Raw genomic sequence first — 22,916 nt, forward strand, 5'->3', positions numbered from 1 at the left:
GGTGAGGTTCAGTGCTTTGGCGAGTTTGGTGCTTCTGGACGTACTAGGACGATGGAAATTGGTAGGCGCGTCCGGGAGCTGCACAAATTGACTTGATAAAGTCGTTTTCCCCGATTAGACCATCTGGGGGGCCGAAGGGAGAGGAAAAAGTGGAAAAAATGAAGTATTAATAACCTACGAGTGGGTGATCGGATCTTAATGAATTTTGATATTTAGAAGGACCTCGTGACTCAGAGCTCTTATTTTAAATCCTGAACAGCATTAAGCCTCTGATTTTCCTTTTAAATTAATCTATTCATTCTTAGAATTTTGCTAGAGCTCATACCATATGAGCTCTTGGCTCGTCCGGCCTCGTTACAAGTGCCATATGAGCTCTTAGCTCTTGTTTTCATAGCTGTTCAGTTTCGCTTCTTGATTTGGCTCGTTACGGTTTCCGAGACATTTTTCTCAGCGCTAAAGTTAGGTGGCACTGAGAGTTTTTCTAACTGAGCTTATATTTCTTATGGCACTTGGTATTTACCGAAAAAATTAGAAAAAATGAGGTATTCTTAACTTATGAACGGCTGATCAGATCTTAATGAAATTTGATATTGAATAGGATATCGTATCTCAGAGCTCTTACTTCAAATCCCGACTGAATCAGGTGACATTTGAGGGAGTTGGAGGGGAAAACCTAAAATCTTGAAAAACGCTTAGAGTGGATGGAATGGAATGAAACTTGGTAGGAAAAATGAGCACAAATCCTAGATACGTGATTGACATAACTGGAATAGATTCGCTGTCTTTGGGGGAGTTTGGGGGGGGGGGCTAATTCTGAAAAATTAGAAAAATGAGGTATTTTTAACTTACGAAGGAGTGATCGGATCTTAATGAAATTTTAAATTTAGAAGAAACTCGTAACTCAGATATCTTATTTGAAATCCCGATCGGATCCAGTATCATTGTGGAGTTGGGGGGGGGGGACCAGAAATCTTTGAAAACCCTTAGGGTGGAGAGACCAGGATGAAACTTGGTGGGAAGAATGAGCACATGTTCAAGATACATGGCTGATATAACTGGACGGGATCCGTTCTCTTTGGGGAATTGCGGGGGGGGGGGTATTTAGAAAAATTTGAAAAATCAGTTATTTGTAACTTACGAACCAGTCATCAGATCTTACTGAAATTTGATATTTAGAAGAATCTTGTGCTCTAGAGCTCTTATTTTAAATCCCGACTAGATCCGTTGACATTTGTGGCAATTCCCATTCCCTCAGCTCCCCTAGGCAGTATAGCCAGTATAGTTACCGAACAGTTCATGGTACCGAACTGTAAGTAAGGAGTGACTCGTGCAAATAGTAACTATTACTTTAAAAAAGGAGTTCTGATTACAAAGTTTCATTAAGTTTAATGTTACACATTAAAGGCTACGAGCCTGAGAAAATTTGCTTGATTTATGAAAAAGGGAAAAAACGCCAGTTAATATTCAAAGGATATCAATAAAAATCGCATCATCAGATTTAACGTATCGGTGAACCCTACTGCAAAGGTTTTATCCTCCCACCAGCAAAAATAGGCAATTTTGTATTTTTCTTGCCAGAAGAAAGCGAATGTGTGCATTTTTTTTTCAGAGGTGGTAGTATCGACCCAGTAGTCCTAGAGCATCAAAAGAGGGCTCATTAGAACGGAAATTAAAAGCTATAGTGCCTTTGTTAAATGTCGAAAAAGATTGGACAGCAACTTGGCCCCCTCCCACGGCTCTTTTTTCCTAAAATCATCCAATCAAAATTTTGAGATAGACATTTTGTTCAGCATAGTTGAAAAATCCAATCATTACACCTTTGGAGATAGCTGACCCCCACCAACCTCTGGGGAAGGGTATTAAAGCTTTAAAATGTGCCTATTGTTTATGTATAGTATTTGTTATTGGGAAGTATGCATACATTTTTCGGGTGAGGGGGGGCGAATTTTTCTGCTGGGGGGGTATCCGTGGGGAGGGAAGTTCCAGGGGTTGAACTTTTCTGGGGAAATTTTACACTGGGGGAAATTGCCTGAAATCCTATAAGAAATTCTTTTAATGTTTTTCTTTTTCTTTGCCAACTCAATTTTACGCATGGAGATGTTAAGGGTGATTGTCTGGGGTAAATTTTCACCGAGATTGAATAGTCTAGAGAATATTTCCGTCGAGAGGGGGATATTTACATGAAGATGGAGCCTGATTTTCTGGCATTATTTCATAACCGATCAGAAATTAAATAAAAAAAAAACATGTTTTTTCAACAGAAAGTAAGGAGCAATATTAACGGAAATTATTACCTATATCAGGGGATTGCCTCCCCCTATACAACTCGCTCTTTACGCTAAAGTTTGAATTTTGTCCTAATTCTTTAAGAACGACTCCTAAAACACGAGGATCGTTTAATTTGAAAAATACGAAGCTTTTTTGAAAGTACTAAAAAACTTTAGCATGAAGAGCGAGTTGTTGAGGAGGGGGTAACCTTTCTCTTGCACGTATTAATTTCTGTTTGTTTTAAGTTTTAATATTGCTCTTTACTATCAGCTGAAAAAACTTGTTTTCCTTTATTTAGTGCATAAAAAAATCGACTATAATGGTGGTTCTAAATAAATTCAAGAAGTTTAAAAGTTTCTAACCAAAAGTTCCCAAACTAAGGAAATTTACCAGGTTGTCAAAAAGGGGGGAACACCTTCAAAATGGTGAACGATCAAATGCATCAAATGCATCCCTTCTGCAAGAGTTTCAAGCCCCTATATAAAAAAAAACTGTATATATCATTTTTAAACAGCTCTTGGTAACGAACTGTAAGCAAGGAGTGACTCGGCCCAATAGTAACAAAAACTAAAAGATGTAATTTTGATACCAATAGATAAATCAAAAGAATAGGCTTGTTTTGTAGATTGCAAATATATAAATTTCAGTTTAATATTGCCTAGAAACTTAATGTTACACGTAACATTAAGTTTAATGTGTTGCCCCATCTAAAGCTACGAGCTTGAGAAAATTTTCGTGGTTTTCAAAAAAGGGGGCAAACGCCTAACAAGTCCATGGATCTTAGTTAAATTCTTGCCATCAGATTCAGCGTATCAGAGAACCCTTTTTAAGTGACCATAAATATTGGGGGTCAAATTGACCCCCTCCATCCCTTTCTTTTTCTTCGAAGTTGTCAGATCAAAATTTTGAGATAGCCAAGTTTGTTCAGCATAGTTGAAAGGTTCAATAGCTATACCCCTGGGGATGATCTGACTCCCTTAGCTCCTGGAAAAAGGGCTATAAGCTATTAAATATGCCCATTGTTAATATATAAGCTTTTTTATTGGGAAGTATATAGACATTTAGAGGGGATTTTCCAGTGGGGAAATTTTCCGTGGTTTTTCTCTTGTATTGTAAGCTTTTTAGGGCAGAGTTTGCTCGTGCCTGTTGAATGTGAATAGCGAATAATTAATGACAAATGAGATGTGGAACACAGCCCATGTATTTTGACACTTAATCAAAATTTTACTTTGGCTCTTATCTGAAAAGTACCCAAAGTGGACTGAACTTATTTGTTTTTGAGCAACTCGAGTGATATACTTACTGAGAGGTAACCTACCTTTACCCTATAATCAGTGAAATATTGATAATGGTTTCACATCTAGGACTGTTGAGAATATTCAGCCTCGTGCTATTTTCTGACATGAAAAATAAAGCTACAATTTTTTTTTGTTTTCAATTTATGATCAACACATTTTCAGTATTCCCTCAAAATGTCTTTTCCAGCAACTAAAACTGAAATCGATAGGAATCTTTTGTAGTAGAATGTTTGGGAAAAATTTTGTTTTTATTAAATAAACCGAAAATAATTGAAGAAGATTGTCAGATGCATGCTGCCTGCTGCTCTTTGCTTCCATGGACTTCTGCTAACATCTGCCCCATTTATTCAGACTGAGACCATATCGCTTAAACAGAACAGACATAAGGAGTAGACACAAGGAAGTTTGTTTTTGGCCCTGATCTTGGCTCACTTCAACCCCTCTATGCTACATGTGATTAAACCTTCTAATTTAAGTCCGTCACTATAATAAGTTATAAAAGTTGAACACGTATAGTAAACTGAAAGATTTAATAAATAAAAGATGCATACAATAGCTGGTCTTACAAAATAGATTTTTATCCCCAATGGCTACTTGGAGCTAGAATGTAGTTACTTCCCCCGTCGTTGTGATGGTGACCTGAGTTATCGGGCACTTTGATATAGGTATGTCCATTATTGTTGTTATGCGAATCTTCACCTGCAATTATGTGCACATTTTCATGGTTTGGTTGGTGAGAATGGTGTGAACCTCTGTTGATTGTCAAAGGGATAACGAATAGAAACCTTCCTTTCTGAGCTGGGTCGTCTGTCAACTCTTCAGCATCACCCATTGGGACATCCTTGACCTGTTGAGTTACAGGCACATAGTTTGGTCGGGAGATGGATGGATAATACGAAAATGGTGTTGCATACGGTGATGCATATGGTGAATAAGGCATTGCAAATCGGAACTGAGGTGCTTGGTAATATGGATATGGCATTGAATAATATTTGGGATACGTTGGTGCAAAATATGACATCTGTTTTCCGTTTCGTTCTGGCCTTTCTTCACTTTTTACGGTAAGGTTTTCAACCTCGGCTGTGTCTACAGTTTCACTTGTGTCTTTATCAGCATAGGAAATGCTTAGAATCACAGCAAATACAAAGATACACTTCATTTTGAACGGCCACTATCACTACTGAACAGCCAAGTAAACGTAACTATTTATATGTTCGTTTCTAATATGAAAAGATAGTCACGTTTTTTCTTATTAGCCGCAAACTATACTTGTTAACCATAATAGCTGTTTCGCAATACATTTCTATCATAGCTATTCTGCTATTTTCTGTTATCGGCTAATGTTAACACCTCTGTAACAATTGTATTTTTGTGATTAGGGGCACACTCTGACTCTGAACTATGGTTATTGACCGTATTTGATTTGACTATAGCCGAATCAACCCTAACTAAGACTGTTATTTTGACAGGTTCCAAACTTCGAAATTTTGCTGATATGTCACTAAACCAATTATCTGTTCTTTAGGCAAAATGTTGAGAGGAAATTTAATATAGTTCTATTTTAGATATTCCAAGAACACCTTTCTAAAAAATTCCAGAACCCTTAAGCGAAATTTTTTATATTAATTAGTGTCTGCACACTTATGAGTCCCTCTTTTACTCAGTGAGTCCCTGTGCTCAGTAATATGACTTACAAAGGTCAACTAGAGTTGGGGGGTGAAACGATTAGAGTATTTGTGACTTTGGGGGATGAAGTGCCTGAAGGTAAACGTAGTTTGACTATAGTCAACTAATGTCCAAAGTCTGTACTCATTCTAGCTTTGAAAACTATAAATCTGAATTGTTATTAATTGACACATCATATGTTAAAATTTATGTTGAACCATGCCCTTGTGAGGCACATAAATTTCTGAAATATTTAAAAAATTATAAAGTATCTTTCCCAGGGAAGATTTTAGTACTGTTTATGTCGTCATTGTTAGAAACGTCAGCTACTGTATCTAAGGGCTCTTTGTGGCCCACCGACAGAAAGGAGGTTCGGCAGAATCTCAAATCCCTTCGACTTGTCAAAGTGGATTGATTTGGTCCTAATTCTTTTTTTCCTGATCATAACTTCTTAAAAACGCATCTTATTTTGCATTTCTTTTTTTTTTCATTCAGCGACTATAAACTTTCCTGAAATCTAATCGTTTGTATGTTGAATGGTTGTTTATTTTTTTCTACTATGAAATTATACTGTCATAAATTGATAATGATCCACTAAGATTTACAAGATATCGTAAAATAGAAAGATTGTTGAACAAAAATTTAATAAAAAGACTTTTAACAAAGCGTAACGAATTGAAATTCCCCTCTTTTCTGGGGATTTGGCGTCTTTTGGGGGAAATCATTGATCTTTGAGGGGCGACTTGTACTGAATTTCCTAATTGTACATAACAAGCTAACAAAGCAGCACTTTTTAAAGAGAATTTTCTTGATAACATCAGATTTATATACATATTGATGTAGCAGTTGAACGGGAGCGCGGGGTTGTGAGTGCTAATTAACTGAAAGGACTTGACTTGAAAGAATTTCTTCGGGCTTATTCTCTATACAGCCGCGGTGGTGTTTCTAAATAATTACTGTAAGTTTGAAGACTGATGGCCCTTCTCAGATTGGTTCTGCAATATCTAAAAATATTTCTATTACTCACATGAAATGTCAACTTATGATACAAACTTAATTAAGAATTACAAAAATCGGTTACAACTAGCCTTATTATTTGACTACAAGTGAAACTACTCGAGGAAGTCCATTCAAAAATTAGGCCATATATTTTTGGGCCATATTTAGGCCATAATATGGCCGTATTTAGGCCGTATAAAATTAGGCTACTTATATGGTCAAAGTTCCAGCATTTGGTCAACAAATACGTAATGCCAAATTAAAATTCCCGATGTTATTTGTGCTATTAGATTGCAAAGACAAGATAGGGTAAATAGGATAAGATAGATATGATGAGACAACGTAGGATAAGTGCCATGAATTGCTTTATCTCCGTATTGTCCATAGTGCATATTTTGCTAGCGATACCCACATAGCCAAATTGCTATGAGAAAGTCAAAAGAAATGTAGAAAACTCAATAATTTATTAGATACAGTATGAATATAAACTTTTAGGTTGCTTATCATTAAAGAGTTAAAAAAATAAACATGCTCTTTTGTAAACCTGACCCTAAAATAAAGTTACCTTCATCTTTGCTGCTAGTGGCGTAATTTCGTCAAAATCCTGGAAAGGAGAGGGAGCAAAGTTGGAGTCAATATTCCCAAATCAAGTTAAAATGACAGTGAAAACTGAAGAATGAGCCATATATTACCATAAGGGCAAAACTATACTAAAAAAACTGACCTTTTTCTCTGAGTGCCTGACTTGTACAGGCTTATATTAGGTTTGACAAGATTTCTTGCACAAACTAAATTCAGCTGGGAGAGGGGGCAAATCAACTTTCTTTTGGGAGGTGGGTCAGACTGGGACATAGAGGGAGCAGTTGCCAGCAGTTACGCACCTGTTTGCTGCTCAAAATGCTACCCTGTTTGACCTGAGCAAAATTGTCCCAGTGCTCGTAAGCCTGTTACAAGAAATAAAAATTTTCATTGCTCCTTTTTGGATGCTCCATAATTGGTATGGCTGTAATGCTTTTACACGGTGTCCTATCCCTTCAAATCCCGGCAGTTTTTTAAAGAAAATTTTAAGGTGCTTGTTATGTAATAGGGTTTAATTACCTTGTACGTTGCTTAACAGGGTTTGTTTATCTTGTATATTACGCAGTACTATAGTATATCTGTAATGGTTACACTTGTACGTTACGTAATAAGGAATGTTTACTTCAGGATTTCTTTGATTGTTGCGCAATAGGGTTTGTTTACTTTTGCTTGTTACTTAACATGACTTGTTTACTTTTGGTTGTTTCTTAATAGGGAGTGTATACTTCAGGATTTCTTTAATTTTTACGTAATAGGGAATCTTTTTAAAAGAAACAGGGTCTTGTTACGTAATAGTACGTCCATTAGTAAAGCGGGGGAATTTTTTAAGACATTTTTCTTCAAGACATTCTTTTATACGTTTGAAGACATTCCAATACGTTTAAGACATTTTCCTCCAGGACGTTCTTCAAGACGTTTCAAGACATTTCACTACGTTTTTAATACATTTTCTTCAAGACGTTTCGAAATATTTCAAGACGTTTTTAAATACGTTTTTCTTCAAGACATTTTTCAGGATTTCTTCGGCTTTATGAAATAGGGGAATGTTTACTTATGTTAAGGATAACGCAATCTCACGTGACAAGCTTGACCTCAGAGGCCAATGGAGAATCCCCGCTTGTAACTGAAGAGGACGCACATATGGGTTTCTACTTCTTGATGAGGTACACGTGGGGGTTACATAATACTTAAGAGATTTTGTTTTTCTTTCACTGCGTTTTTTAGATTTCATTTTCATTGAAGACGTTTTTTTCTCAGGGAACCTGTATATTTCAAAGCTTCTTGTCTGGATTAGGAATCAAAAGAGATTTATCCTCAACGGAATGGAGTGCTAGACAGCTGGACGACGAAACGTTTTCTAAAATTTTGATTCAAGGAGTGTTTTCTACGTGATAACATCTTCCGCGGAGAATTCCCTGCCCGTCTTTCTAGAATGATTAAATGGATCACCTGTTTCCAACCTTGCCTACATGAGAGCGCGCAAGCATCCCAATGCCATCGATTTTGCTCTATTAGATGCACCTGCATGTTATATTCTATTAATGTAAATCTTGGTATTAGAAAAATCCCATTTTTAATGAGCCGTATTACTTTATGCAGCAGAAGCATCATTTCTTGCAATAGTAATAATACGAAAAAAATATCAAATTCACAATAATTTTCATCGCTAATAAATCAAACACGCAAACGAAGAAAAGACACACTTTTTGCAATCGTTTATTTCTGAGAGGCTTTATTGGGAGGTTTTAAATGCCACGTTTCTTTGAACCAATACTATGTTAATTCATGCCACCGTCGCAATATGTGGTTAACCCACCCTGGCAAGCAATTCTAGAGAGGGAAGGTTATTATTAGAGGGAAACTGAGCCATATTTAGAGATATTTCTGAGAAGTCTCAATGGAAATTTCTTGTTTATGTTTATCTATTAGATTCACCTGCTTGTTGCATTTCATTAATTTAAATCTTGACATTAGCAAAATCACATTTTTAGAATTGAAGCACGAAAACGAAGAAAAAGAGATACATTTTTGCATTCAGTTATTTCTGAGAAGTTTTAATGAAAATGTCACGTTTCTTTGTGTCAAGACTATGTATATTTACACCTCCGTGGCAATATGTGGCTAGCTCAAACTAGCAAGCAATTCAAGAGGGGGATGGTTTTAATTAGAGGTAAATTTGAGCCATATTAAGTGTTATTTCTAGAAAATCCTAATGAAAATGCCTCGTTTCTTTGTGCCAAGACTATGTATTCCTGGTTGACAAGCAAACATTTGAATAATGTTCTTCTTCGTATTTCGCATAATCTCATTAAAGGTAAGTTTAAGCCTTGTTAAGAGAATTTTTGATACATCTTAATGAAAATTCTTTTTTTCTATTGCTCTATTAGATGTACCTACCTGTTATATTCCATTAATTCAAATCTCAATACTAGCATAATCAAATCTTAAAAAATGAAACACGCAAACAAAGAAAAAAGCGACACATTCTTGCATTCGATTATTTTTGTGAGCTTTTAATGCAAATGTACACTTTCTTCGACTGAGTGCTAGACTTTAATCCCCCTCCGCACAAAAATTGTTGTAACTCCTCCAAGCTTAACTTTAAGCTGTACAACGTGTTAGTTCAAGGAAGTTCCCAGCATGTGACACTCAGTGTCCGACATACGACACCCTCTGGAAAGCATTATTACACATATGGATTTTCTGGCATTGTCTTGCAAAACATTCGATGAGACTATAATTAATACTTTAATCGTAATGACAAGTACCCGATCACGTTTCTTCTGATGACTCCTAGCAGTTGAGGCCAGATCGGCACATAATGGGCTAGCATATGGCGCCCTCTGGCGTGCATTATTACACCTAAAGCATTTTCAGACATATTTCATATATATATATATATATATATGTATATATATATCATGAAAAGAGAAATCACCAATGCAACAGCACAAACACAAAAAAAAAAAGACAGAAGGAGAAAAGGAAGACTGTTTTCCTAAATTAGTGATTAATATAGACCATATATATATATATATATATATATATATATATATATATATATATATATATATATATATATATATATATGATTTTTTTCTTCATGAAACTTAATGTAGCTTGATTTTCTATAGCTTGATTTTTTTCTTCGTGGAAAATGACACCTATTTCTTTTTTGTTCGTGAAACTTGTTGCATGCTAATTTTTTATTCGTGAAACCCAACATATGTTGATTTTTTTTTCTTCTTGAAACTTATTGTATGTTAAGTTTTTCGTCGTGAAACTTGCTGTGTTTTTATTTCATCTTTATGAAACTTGTTTTATGTTGATTTTTTCTTCGTGAAACATGTTGCACGGTGATTTTTTTCTTCCTGAAACTTACTGTACGTTAATTTCTCTCTCTTCCTGAAACTACTTGTATGTTGATAGTTTTCTTATGAAACTTGTTGTATGTTGGTTCCCTCAACATACTTCAATAAATTTCCTTCGTGAAACCTATTGCATGTTAAATTTTCCCTCACGAAACTTTCTTCGTGAAACTTGTATCTTGATTTTTTTCTTTCATGAAACTTAATTTATGTTGATACTTTTCTTCGTGAAACATGTTGCATGTAGGTTTTACTGTACGTGAAACTTGTCGTATGCTAATTTGTCGCTCGTGAAACACAATGTATTTTGATTTTTCACCGTGAAATTTGTTGTAGGTTGATTTATTTTTGTCGTGAAACTTGATTTGTGTTAATTTCATTATTCGAAAAACCTGTTGCATTTTTCATTTTTCTTCATGAAACTTATAGAATATTGTTTTTTGCTCATGAAATTTGTTACATATTGATTTTTTTACTGCGGAACTTATTGTATGTTAATTTGGTTTTCATCATGAAACTTCTTGTATGTTGGTTTTATCATTATGAAAATTATTGTACGTTAACTCTTTCTTTGTGAAAGTTGCTGCATGTTGATTTTCTTTTTCTTTGTGAAACTGGCTGCATGTTGATTTTTTCCTCGTGAAACTTGTTGCATACTGAGTCTTTGCTCGCGAAACATAATGTATGTTGATGTTTTTTCATCATGGAACGTAATGTAATGTAATGTATCTTTTTTCGTTTTTTCTTCGATTTTTCTTCGTGAAACTTGTTGTATATTTGTTTTCCTTCGTGAAACATCTTGTATGTTAAATTTTTGATTCGGAAAACTTGGTGTATGTTGTGTATTTTTTCTAGAAACTTAATGTATGTTTGATTTTTGTCTTCGAGTAACTTTTTATATTTTCATCTCTTCTTCATGAAACTTGTTGCATGTTGATTTTTTACTTCATAAATCTTTTTTGTTGATTTTTTCCCTCGTGAAATTCCATCGAAAATATCAGTAAAATTCCACATTTTTGTAGACTCGAGCTTGAAAGATCTTTAGTATAATTCTCTAACACATTGAATTTGATGATATAATTCTGATTGAGATTCTTTGATTTCTAAGGGTTGTTTCCTCTCATTTTCGAAAATCAGACGGTTTTTTGAAATTACCATATCATTATTAAGAGTTGATGATTGGTTAGGATATACTAGGTCAAGTAGAGCATGTCTGTTCACCACCTCCTTCTGTCATTTTCGTCAATATTCCTAGGTTGAGTTTATTCACTTCTTATGTATTTTCATCAAAAATAGCAACAAAATTCCACATTTTTGTACATAGGAGCTTAAAATATCTTCAGTAGATTTTCTGATACATTAAATCTGGTGATCTAATTTTCATTGAGATTCTTTGACTTTTAGGGGGGATGTTTCCTCTCTTTTTCAAAATCATACAGTTTTTTTTTAAAATTAACATGTCAACATTAGGTATTGATGATAGGTCAGGTTATACTAGGTTAGATGGGGCATGTCTTTCCAAACCCTTCCTTCTCTCATTTTCGTCAATCTTCTTAGGTCAAATATCTTCATTTGTTATGTATTTTCATCAAAGAAGCAACAAAATTCCACATTTTTGTAGATAGTAGCTTAAAACATCTACAGAAGGAGTCTCTGACACGCTGAATCTGATGGTACAATCTTCATCGATATTCTTTGGCTGTTATGGATGCTTTCTCTCTTTTTTGAAAATCGGAAGATTTTTTAAAATTGTGCTATCAATATCAGGGATTGATGGTAGGTTAGTTTACACTTGGTTAGTTGGGAATATCATTTCACCCCTTCCTTCTCTAATTTTCATCAATCTTCCCAGCTTAAATTTCTTTATATTTTATGTATTTCCATTGAAAAGAGCAACAAGATTCCACATTTTCATAGATAAGAGCTTGAAACATCTATAGGAGGGTTCTTTGACATGCTGGATCTGATTGTGTAACTTTCATAGGAATTCATTGATTTATAGGGGTCTATTTCCTCTCTTGCGAAAATACAATCAAAATAACTCCAACAAAAACACAAAAAATATTCTTACAAAATACAAAAATACGTTTGCTAACTGATTTTAAGCTAGGTTCATTTGGGCTCAGCAAGCATCGCCGCACGTTGCTGTTGTTCAGATAAGGTTTCTAATCTTCAAAAAAAAACAACGGTCATTTTTAGCTTATAAATTTATTTTTTGTGGAAAAAAAAGGTTGAAAATCCCTTTGGTGATTAAATGTGTGCCAGAGGTTATCATCATGCTGGTAGATTGTGCCACGTTGAGCTCAGTTGTCAGTAGTAATAACGGGAGGGGTTGAGAAGAGGGGGATTCTTTTCGATGGGAACTTTCCATCGAGGAATTTGTCATGGGAGAAGAAAATTTCTATGAAGGGAGTGCAGGATTTACTAGCATTATTAAAAAAAAAGAAAAAATAAATATGAAAAAGTTTTTTCAGCTGGAAGTAAGGAGCAGCATTAAAACTTAAAACGAACAGAAATTATTACCCATATGAGGGGCTCACCTTCTCCTAATACCTCGCTCTTTACGCTAAAGTATTTTTAGTAATTCCAACTATTTATTTTATGGCTTTTTTGATTCAGGGGTCATTCTTAATGAATTGGAAAAAATTTAAGCTTCAATGTAATGAGCGAGGTACTGACGAGTGGGCGAACCCCCTCATATATGTAATAAAAACATGAGCATACAAAAGTTCGTTACGTAAGCTAATTTATAAGTTACCTTTATCTTTTACTAATAAAAACATTCGTTAAAAATTAAAAGTTCTAGTTGCCTTTTTAATTAACCAAAAAATCGGAGGGCAACTAGGCTCGCTCTTTTTTCTCAAAATCATTCGATCAAAATTATAAGAAAGCCATTTAGCCCAAAAATATGCAAATTTCGTTTTAATTATTCCTCTGCGGAGAGCCAAAATCAAAACATGCATTGATTCAAAAACTTTCAGAAATTAAATAAAAAAACGAGTTTTTTTTAACTGAAAGTAAGGAGCGAAATTAAAACTTAAAACGAACAGAAATTACTTCGTATATGAAAAAGGTTGCTTCCTCATCAACGTCCCGCTCTTCACGCTAAAGATTTTTACTGTTTTAAAAAGAAGAGTTGAGAGAAAGAGTCAAACTTTAGCGTAACGAGCGGGGCGTTGATGAGGAAAAACTAAAAAAGAAAAAAACTAAAAAAAGGTAAAAAGGTTCAAAAACGAATGTATATACAGACCGGGACACAGGGAAAATACTACAAAAACTAAAGAAGCTAAAAAACTAAAAAAACTAAAAAAACTAAAAAAAGGTAAAAAACTAAAAACAAAAAAAGAAAAAAAACTAAAAAAAAACGAAAAAACGGTAAAAACTACAAAAAAACTAAAAAGAAAAAAAAACTAAAAACTAATAAAAAACTAAAAAAACTAAAAATTGAAGAAGAAAAAAAATAAAAAAAGGAAAAAAACTGAAAAATAAAGGAGAAAAAGAAAACAAAAAAAACTAAAAAAGGTAAATGTATTCAAGCCGAAGTAGCTGAGTTGGTAAAGCGTTATGTTCCAGGTTCTAGGTCCGAGAGTTTCCAGGTTCGAACCTTTGCTTTAGCGTTAATACAAAAGAAGAAAAAAAACTAAAAAAGGTAAAAAATACAAAAAAAAACAAAAAATAAAATACTAAAAAACTACAAAAGCTAAAAAACTAAAAAAACTAAAAAAAAGGTAAAAAACTAAAAAATAAAAAAAATAAAAAAAAACTAAAAAAAGGTAAAAATTCCAAAAAAACTAAAAAGAAAAAAACTAAAAACTAATAAAAAACTAATAAAAACAAAAAGCTTAAAACTGAAAAAGAAAAAAAAAAGGAAAAAACTGAAAAATAAAGGAGAAAAAGAAAACTAAAAAAATAAAAATAAAAAAAAACTAAAAAAGGTAAAAACTACAAAAGAAACTAAAAAGAAAAAAGAAAAAACTAAAAAAGCTAAAAAAAGGGTAAAAACAAAAAAAAAAAACTAAAAAGAAAAAATGGAAAAAAACAAAATATTTATTTCATCATATACCAATTCAAAAACGAATGTATATACAGACCGGGAGCCAGGGAATATAAATGACGACCGGGAAACTCAAAGAGAAATTACAGACTGGGACACTGGGACACAAATGACGACTGGGACGTGTGTGTCGACTGACGTCGTGTTTGTGTGTCGACTGACGTCATGTTTGTCGATTATAAATGAAGACTGGGACACAGGGACACAACTACAACGGGGACGCCGGGGGGCACAAGGGGGATGACAATCTATTTATATGTACAGACAATGGGACAGCGAAGAATGTTGTATATTCGCAAGTATTACGTAGTTAAAACATATAAACATGTATATATATATATATATATATATATATATATATATATATATATATATATATATATATATCACAGGTGGGACACAGGGACACAACTACAATAGCGCGTAACAACTTACGCGCGCGGGGGGGGGGGCTTGGGGGGCGCGAAGCGCCCCCACCATCTAGGTGTTGGGGTGGCGCGAAGCGCCACCCTAACAGCTAGTAATGTTATAATTATAATATCATTATGTTAGTATCAAGATTTAAATTAATGGAATGTAATAGACTAGTGCATCTAAAAGAGCAATAGGAATGACGCGTTTTCATTAAGACTTCTCAGAAATATCGCTTAATATGGCTTAAATTTACCCCTAATGACAGTATGCGAAATACAAAGAAGAATATTGTTCAAATGTGCCATTGAACATTTGTCAACCAGGAATGCCAAGAATGCACAGTCTTGGCTTAAAGAAACGAGGCACTTTCATTAAGATCTCTAAGAAATACCTCTTAATATTTTTAAATTAACCTTTAATAGCAACCACCCCCTTGGATTTGCTTGCTAGGTTGGGCTAGCCACATATTACCACGGTGGCGTGAATACACATTGGGTTTTTGAACGTGATTTGAGTCTTGGCTCACAGAAACTTGACATTTTCATTAAAACTTATCAGAAAAAACTGAATGCGAAAATTTGTATCATTTTTCTTCGTTTGTGTGTTTTATTTTTCAAAATTTTATTTTGCTAGTATTAAGATCTAAATTAATGGAATGTAACAGGCAGGCGCATCTAATAGAGCAATAGAAAAGAGACATTTTCAATGAGATCTCTCAGAAATATCTCTTGATATTGCTTAAATTTACCTCTTATATCAACCCCCCTCTCTGTAATTGCTTGCTTGAGGGGGCTAGCCACATATTGCCACGATTGCGTAAATATCCATAGTTTCTGCTCAAAGAAACTGTACATTTTCATTAAAGTCACTCAGAAATTTTCTAGTACAAAAATTATGTTGTTTTTTCGCCAGCTTGTTTCATTTATTTGTGAGGAATCGTATTGTGAAGTCGACATTTTTTTTTTATTGGAACTGTAAGTAATGAGGATTCTGCTGTATAATTTGTAACTCTTACGACTCATTCAAAATGTTATTTTGCTAATACCAAGATTTAAATTAATGGAAAATAGCATGCAGGTGCATCTAATAGAACAAAAATCTATCGCATCTTATCGCTCTTATGTGGAAAGAGTTGCAAACGGGCGATCCGTTTAACCATCCAAGAAAGGCGAGCAGGGGATTCTCCGTGCGTGAAAATGGTTATCACGCAGAAAATGTTCCCTGAATCTAAATATTAGAAAGGTTTCCGTAGCTCAGTTGTCTAGTACTCTATTCTGTTTAGGGGAAATCCCCTTTGAATCTTATTGCGGGCAAAAATCTTTGGAATGCAATTGTTCCCTGAGAAAAAATGTTTTGAAAGAAAATGAAATCTAAAAAAATGTGTCGAAAGAAAAACAAAATCTCTGAATGTATTATGTAACACCTACATGTACTTCATCAATACGTAACATCCCACATGTGTGTCTTCTTAAGGTTACAAGTGGCGGATCTCAACAGGCCACTGAAGTCCAGCTCGTCATGCGAAATTGCGTCATCCTTAACATAAGTAAAATTCCCCTATTACATAGCAACCAAAGAAATCCTGAAAACTGTCATGAAGAAAAATGTCTTAAAACGTCGTTAAATGTCTTGAGACGTCCTAAAAAAACTTCCTGAACAGAAGCATCTTAAAAAATCTCTTGAGACGTCTTAAAGAACGTCTTGAATAAATGTGTCGTTTCAAGACAAAAAGATCTCGAACAAAAATGTCTTGAAATCGTTTTGAAATGTCTTAAAACGCCTTGAAAAACATCTTGAATAAAAATGTCTTAAATTTTTCTTAAATGTCTTGAAAAGTCTTGAAAAAACGTCTTGAAGAAAAATGTCTATAAACGTCTTGGAATGTCTTGAAACGTTTTGAAGAAAAATGTCTTAAAAAAACCTCCCACTTGACTAACAAGATTCAAAGAAATCCCGAAGTAAGCATTTCCTATTACGTAACAACAAAAAACAAACAAGGCTATCACGTAACAAGCAAAAGTAAACAAAACCTATTATGAAACAACCAAAGAAATCCTGCAGTAAACATTCCCTATTACGTAACGTACTGGTGTATTATACCGTTACTGATGGACTATAATATTTTGTAACATATAAGGGAAAACAAACCTTATTACGTAATGTGCAAGGTAAACATACCCTATTACATAACAAACACCTGTGTCTTGAAGAAATCTCTTAAAAAAGTGCCCGAATCTGGATTCGAACAGATAGGGTACCCTTTAAAAGCATTATAGCTATACTACTTCCATGGTTCAGTTAATAAGATTACGTCGGCTTTATTGATTACGTCGGCTTTATTGGAAAACAAATAAGCAGGATAGGATACTTTCCCTAATGAAAAATAATTTTATCCTAAGGAAAAGTGCCGACTTGCTGATAAGGATAAACTGAATTTAATATAGCTAAACCAAAGAGTTTTGTTTTGAGCCCAGGCACAGGCCATTTGAAAGAGGGGGAAAACCATAGAAATTAGCCAGATTTTAGTTTCTTATGGAAAATTAAATAAAAAATGTTTTTTTTAAACTGAAAGTAAGGAGGGACATGAAGGCTTAAAACGAACAGATTTTATTCCGTGTATGAAAGAGACTGTCCCCTCCTCAACGCCTCGCTCTTTATGCTATTTTTTTTGTTAGTTTAAAAATTAGAGTTGTTAAAAAGAGGTAATCTTTAGCGTAAAGAGCGAGACTTTGAGAAGGGGAGAGCCTTTTTCATAAACGGAATAATTTCTTTTCACTTAAAGTTTTAATGCCGCACATTCAGCTAAACAGAAAATTATTTTTTTTTTAAATGAATTTCTGAACGTTTTTCAACTAAACCAGGTTCGAATTTGGCTCACCGTACATGAACTTTTAAAACAGAATTTGTATTTTAATTCCTGGAAAGTTTCCCACCTTTTAAAATTTCTTCTGGAAGGTTCACCTACAGAAACTACACTCCCAATGCGAAAATCTCACCGTACAAGACCAAAATCGTTTATTATATGTATATATATGGGGGGTATGAGATGTTATATGTATGTATGTATATGTACAACACCGCGGTCCTAACGCTACAGTTTGATTTTTTCCCCAATTCCTTAAGAACGAGTACTGAAACTTAAGGGCTGTTTAATAGAATAATAAAAACCTTTCTTAAAGTTACAGAAAAATTTAAGCGTTTGAAAATATTTTCAACTACATGCAGAATGTTAAATGTTACAAGAGCAAGTGTAGAATAATATTAAATATTCTTTTGTAGCGCATTGCTAGTTGCTTATGAAACATTTAAATGAAGAGGTTTTATTTTTTAACTTAAAAAAACGAATCAAATAATCTGATAAAAAAACAAAGTTAATAATTTTTAATTAGTGCCGGGAAATCCGGCTCTCACTTCATGGAAACTTCCTTCCCCTCACCGAAATTCCCTCCATGCAAAGCTCTTCGACACAGTACCCCCCCCCTCAGACACACACACGTCAAAAAATCCAACACAGACAATTCCAGCCTAGCTGAAAATTACCCCCGGAAAAATTTCCTGTGGACGATTCATGCTGAAATTTTTTCTTAGCCTTTTTTGAAAAAAAGACTTTAATTTCTGATTTTTTTTTAAAATCATGTTGGAAATCCCACTCCCCCTCCGTGGAAAATTCTTCTCACAAGTACCCACCACCCCATAGTAGGAAGGTGTTCGCGCTGAGAATTCTCTCTGGAGAATTTATTCTATGGAAAACTCCCCCATGGAGAATTTCTCCGTGGAAACCCCAACTACGGAAAGATACTCTAGGCAATTCCGACACAGTAAATATTTCCCCCGGACAATTCCCCTTATTATTTCAGCATGTAAAATTGAGTCGGCAAATAGTAAGGAAGACAAATAAAAATAATTTTGTGTAGGGATCTTGGCAAATTCCTCCAGTATAAAATTTCTCTGAGAACGTTCACCACCGGGAAACTCCCTGCCCACGGAAATTTATATCCGTAGAAAATCCCCCAAGCAGAAATTTATCCCCTCTCCCGGGAAATCTTCCCAATAAGAAATAATATACATAGAACATGGGCAAATTTTCTGACTTACAAACCGTTCCCCAGGGTCTGTAGGGGTTATTTTATCGTTAAAGACATTTTGATCGGTCAACTTTTAGAAAAAAGTAGACAGTAGGGGTCAGTTGCCCGCCGGTCTTTTGTTTACTCAAAAAAGGCACTATAACTTTAAATTTTTGTCGGAATGAGCCCTTTGTCGATATTCTAGGACCATTAGCCTGATGCAACCCCCCCCCCCCGGGGAAAAAACAAACAAATTAACCCGCATCCACGACATTTCTTTCGGCAAAAAAATCCATATTTTGGGAGATCGAAGCTTGAAACTTCTACATCAGGGTTTTTGGATACGCTGAATGATGGTGTGATTTCCATTAAGATTTCATGAGTTTTAGGGGGAGTTTTTCTCCTTTTTCGAAAATCAGACAAATTTTCTGAGACTCGTAGCCTTTGATGCGTAACACTAAATTTAATGAATCTTGTGTATTGGACTTGACATAATAAGTCGATTGTTTTGGTATATCTATTGAAATCAAAATTCCGTATTTTAGGGTTTCGATTATTATTGAGCCGCATCACTCCTTACTTAGAGTTTGTTACCAAGAGCTGTTTGATTTCGCTCTCAGGCCACTTGTGTCTTTGCTTTGAGTGAAATGAACGTCTCCAAACTAATTTCTGTTTTTGCGGTGTTGTGTTGCTGCCGCAATGCCAGTCAACTTTATATATCTGTCATTGATTTGACTTGTTGACAATCCAGGTGAGGTTTACGAGCTTTACGGGTAATATGGAAATACTTTGGTATATGGGGCTGTGCAGGGTGAACACGGGCTTGTAAAACTAATTCGTGTTTTATAATAAGGGTATGACTTTGAATAATACTTAAGGATATGTCGATGCAAAATAATCTTTTTTTTTCTGTCTTTTTGACCTTTCTACTGTATTTGTTGTCGCGTTTCTAACCGCCACCGTTTTGAAAGTATTATGTGTCCTTATCAGCCAAAACATGTTTCAGTATAATAGTGAATATAAGATGCAATTCAATTTGATGAGCGGTATTAATACTGAATGTGCAGGTGAAACGACTATATGTTATGTGGACCGGGCATGTTCGTAGATTTTTTATTTTTTTTTGGGGGGGGTATATTAAAAAAGGTGATAATAAAATAGGGGGTATAACAAGGGCACAAATAAACAAAATCTTAGGGGGAGGGCGAAATGTGGCAAGGATGGCAATAATTGACCAAATTGTCAAATTTATTTGAAAAAGGGTGAAAAACAGAAAAAAACAAGGATTGAGGACGCCAGAAAAATCTTAGGGGACCTAGGATTCCCTCGGTGGCCCTCCCAATATCTGTCAGTGATTGGTGTCTCTCTGTACACACATCCCTGATCTGTGTCGGTTTTACTGACGGATTCCGAAGTTTTCTTTTTAGCTGCTACCTAATTTGTTAGTAATCTTTTATTAGCTAGTGGAAGTACCATTTATGCGAAAAAATACCCGTATTCTTCAGTTGCAAATGTAGCGTAAAGTTTATTGACCGATTGAAATCACGAAATTGGGTTAATTTGTCATCTTGCGGCGAAGAAAATACCGTTTTGCTACATTTTCGTTTGTGCTACATTTTGACAGTACTTTCTAGAGACGGCTAAGAAAGCAGTCCCAATTAGTTTGGTGTAGTAGTTGTAAAATTTAAAAACAGAAGTATAGGCTTATTTTTAAATTTAGTTTTAGTTAAATTTCTAGTAAAAATAAGGAAGAATCAGTTGGTCATTACGAAACTAATTAGTAAATAATTTTGTTGCTATTTAAAAATAGTGTATCTACAGCCATTGAAACTTTCTTATTTATATAAATTCTATTCCCCAACGTATTTATGTTCGCCAAAAACTTAACCTTTAAAATTTTTTCTCCGTCTACTTCAAAAGTCAAGTTAGTTCCGTTACTATTTAGATCCTTGTGAAAGCCATATGGGGAATGAAACCATATAAAACCACATGGTTCATATGTGATTAAACTAAAGGGTCCATATTGTTATCTGCATGAAACCATGTGTGATATAATATATCCCTACCATAGAGCCACGTGGGCTATGGTTTAAAAAAGGCTAATGAAACGAAAACGTAAAAAAGGTTACGAAAAATTGCAAAGCAACAACTGCATTCCCACTATTCAAATACTTGGTTTCACGCTCAGCTCCTCTTGTCATGTTGATCCTTCATTCTCGAAGAACTCCGTGGCATGTCTACACGAAATAATTTGTATAATATAGGTTATCGATATAGTAACCTAAGTAGTATGGCCGTAACAGGGGCGGAGGGAGCAATACCTCAGGTCATTTGAACTTAATTCACATACGCTCATGACTACCCTTCCTAGCAACTAGATGTGGGGATTTTCCCCCCTTAGCAACCAGATTGTCTATACTGCAGAGGATACATCATTAGCATATTCAAAAGAATACATGGTTTGCGTACTTACAAGAGCACATACTCTGCTCGTACCAACTACATAAGAGTTGTTTACTGAATTCTGTGATCAAAAAGTGATCTCGTAAAAAAAAAAAAAAAAAAAAAAAAACCCACCGATTTAGTTTACAGAAAAGGATGGAAATTTTCTTTGAATAAGAACATTTATGACTTTTAATTTAGGTTAGAATTTAAGGCAATATTTCCAAGTTTTAAAGCAATCTCTTTAGTTTGGTGAAATAAAATTTTAATGATGTTAGTGGTAGTTTCTTGGCCAATTTATTTCTTATATATTTCTATGAAAGGATTTCAAAGAAAAATAAGGCTAAAACGAATTACAAAATTTACATTTCTTTTTATTTATATCTTTTATGTTTTATTTTGGTTTAATTTTGTTTTATTTTAGATGTCTTTACTATGGATGGACGTATCTTTCAACTCGAGTTTCGACAAAATGGCTCAAAGTTCGAGGAATATGATTCAATCTCAGATATGCTTCCTCCCCTTCGGTCATCAAATCCATTCGAATTAAAGGTAAAATCTCAAAATTTATTTTTTAATATTAGTTTATAATCTCCCGCTTCTTTTTTTTGTACATTTTAGGTCTATTTTAAGATTTTTATTTTTTTTCTAGAGCTATTTTGAGACATTTTACCCAAGTTTTATTCCTAGTTTCAAGCCGATTCTGTGTCTCGAAGTTTTCAATCGATATCATCTTGACTCTGTTGCTCGTTTGAAGCAGAAAATGGCCAGAAAGGGCACCTTATGAGATTTTATCTTTTTTATTGCTTAAATTATTATAATTAAATTATCTAAAAAATCGTAAACTAAATAGTTTATTTTCGAGTGAATTCTCTCCTAAAATCTTATTATCACTGATTTGGTATGACCTCCTCCCTCCTAAAACAGAGCCTATTAGTGCCCGACTAAAAAAAATTACTTGTTCTAGTGTTTTGGAGATAGAGGGCTTAAAACTTTATTTAAGTGTTATCAGACATGCTGAGTAAGACTGTATAATATTCATTGGTGCTTGAGTGATATACCCCCTACCTAATGTTCTAATATGTTTCTCTGATGCTCAACCTTAATGAAACATACCAAAGTAAGATAACAACATAATGCTTCATAGACCAATTTTGCCTATATATTTACACATTGTGGTTGGGGGCTAAGTATAGCGGTTCTGCATGCAAAATGTGTTAGGTACAATTATTCTGCATATTATGTAGTAAGAATTGTTTTTAACTTCAAACTCTCCAAATATTTTACCCCCCCCCTAATGTGCAAATATATTGTCCAAATTGTATATTTTCCACGTATTCTGTTACTCCTCTTCGTCTTGTCTTACGTTAAGCTGAAAGAAACTAACGAAAAAAACAACAACAAAAAACAAAAGGGAAAGCTTCTATAATGCGTCAATGAATGAACAACTTGAGCGGTAGGGGGTTTATCACGCAAATACCTATTCATCCATATTAAACCACTTTACTATTTTATTGCTAATTACTATTTAATTTCTATTTTATTCTAATGTTGCTAATTCTATTTAATTTCTATTTATTTAATTCCTAATTACTATTCTTTTTAATTGCTATAATTACTATTTTATTGCTAAAAATTTATAATGCGTAACTTGTAACCTAGAATCATGTATCTTAAAAATCAGTACACAAAGTAATTTTTTCGATATAATTTTAATTTCTTTCTTTACAGCATTTTTCTTTCTTCATGCAGTCTCAATCAAGGG

At 34.2% G+C, this 22,916-nt stretch overlaps 1 protein-coding gene across 1 annotated transcript in view; it reads left to right on the top strand.

The window, feature by feature from the left end:
• LOC136024816 (WD repeat-containing protein 11-like) overlaps positions 1 to 22,916 on the top strand; it is a gene marked incomplete in the record, with an annotated part of 191,926 nt that overhangs the window by 90,732 nt on the left and 78,278 nt on the right. The window contains 1 exon segment of the mRNA XM_065700296.1: positions 21,576 to 21,703. Coding sequence (XP_065556368.1) covers positions 21,576 to 21,703 — 128 coding nt within the window.

This window comes from Artemia franciscana, chromosome 3 (assembly GCF_032884065.1).
Source record: "Artemia franciscana chromosome 3, ASM3288406v1, whole genome shotgun sequence".
In the NCBI taxonomy this organism is placed as follows: domain Eukaryota; kingdom Metazoa; phylum Arthropoda; class Branchiopoda; order Anostraca; family Artemiidae; genus Artemia; species Artemia franciscana.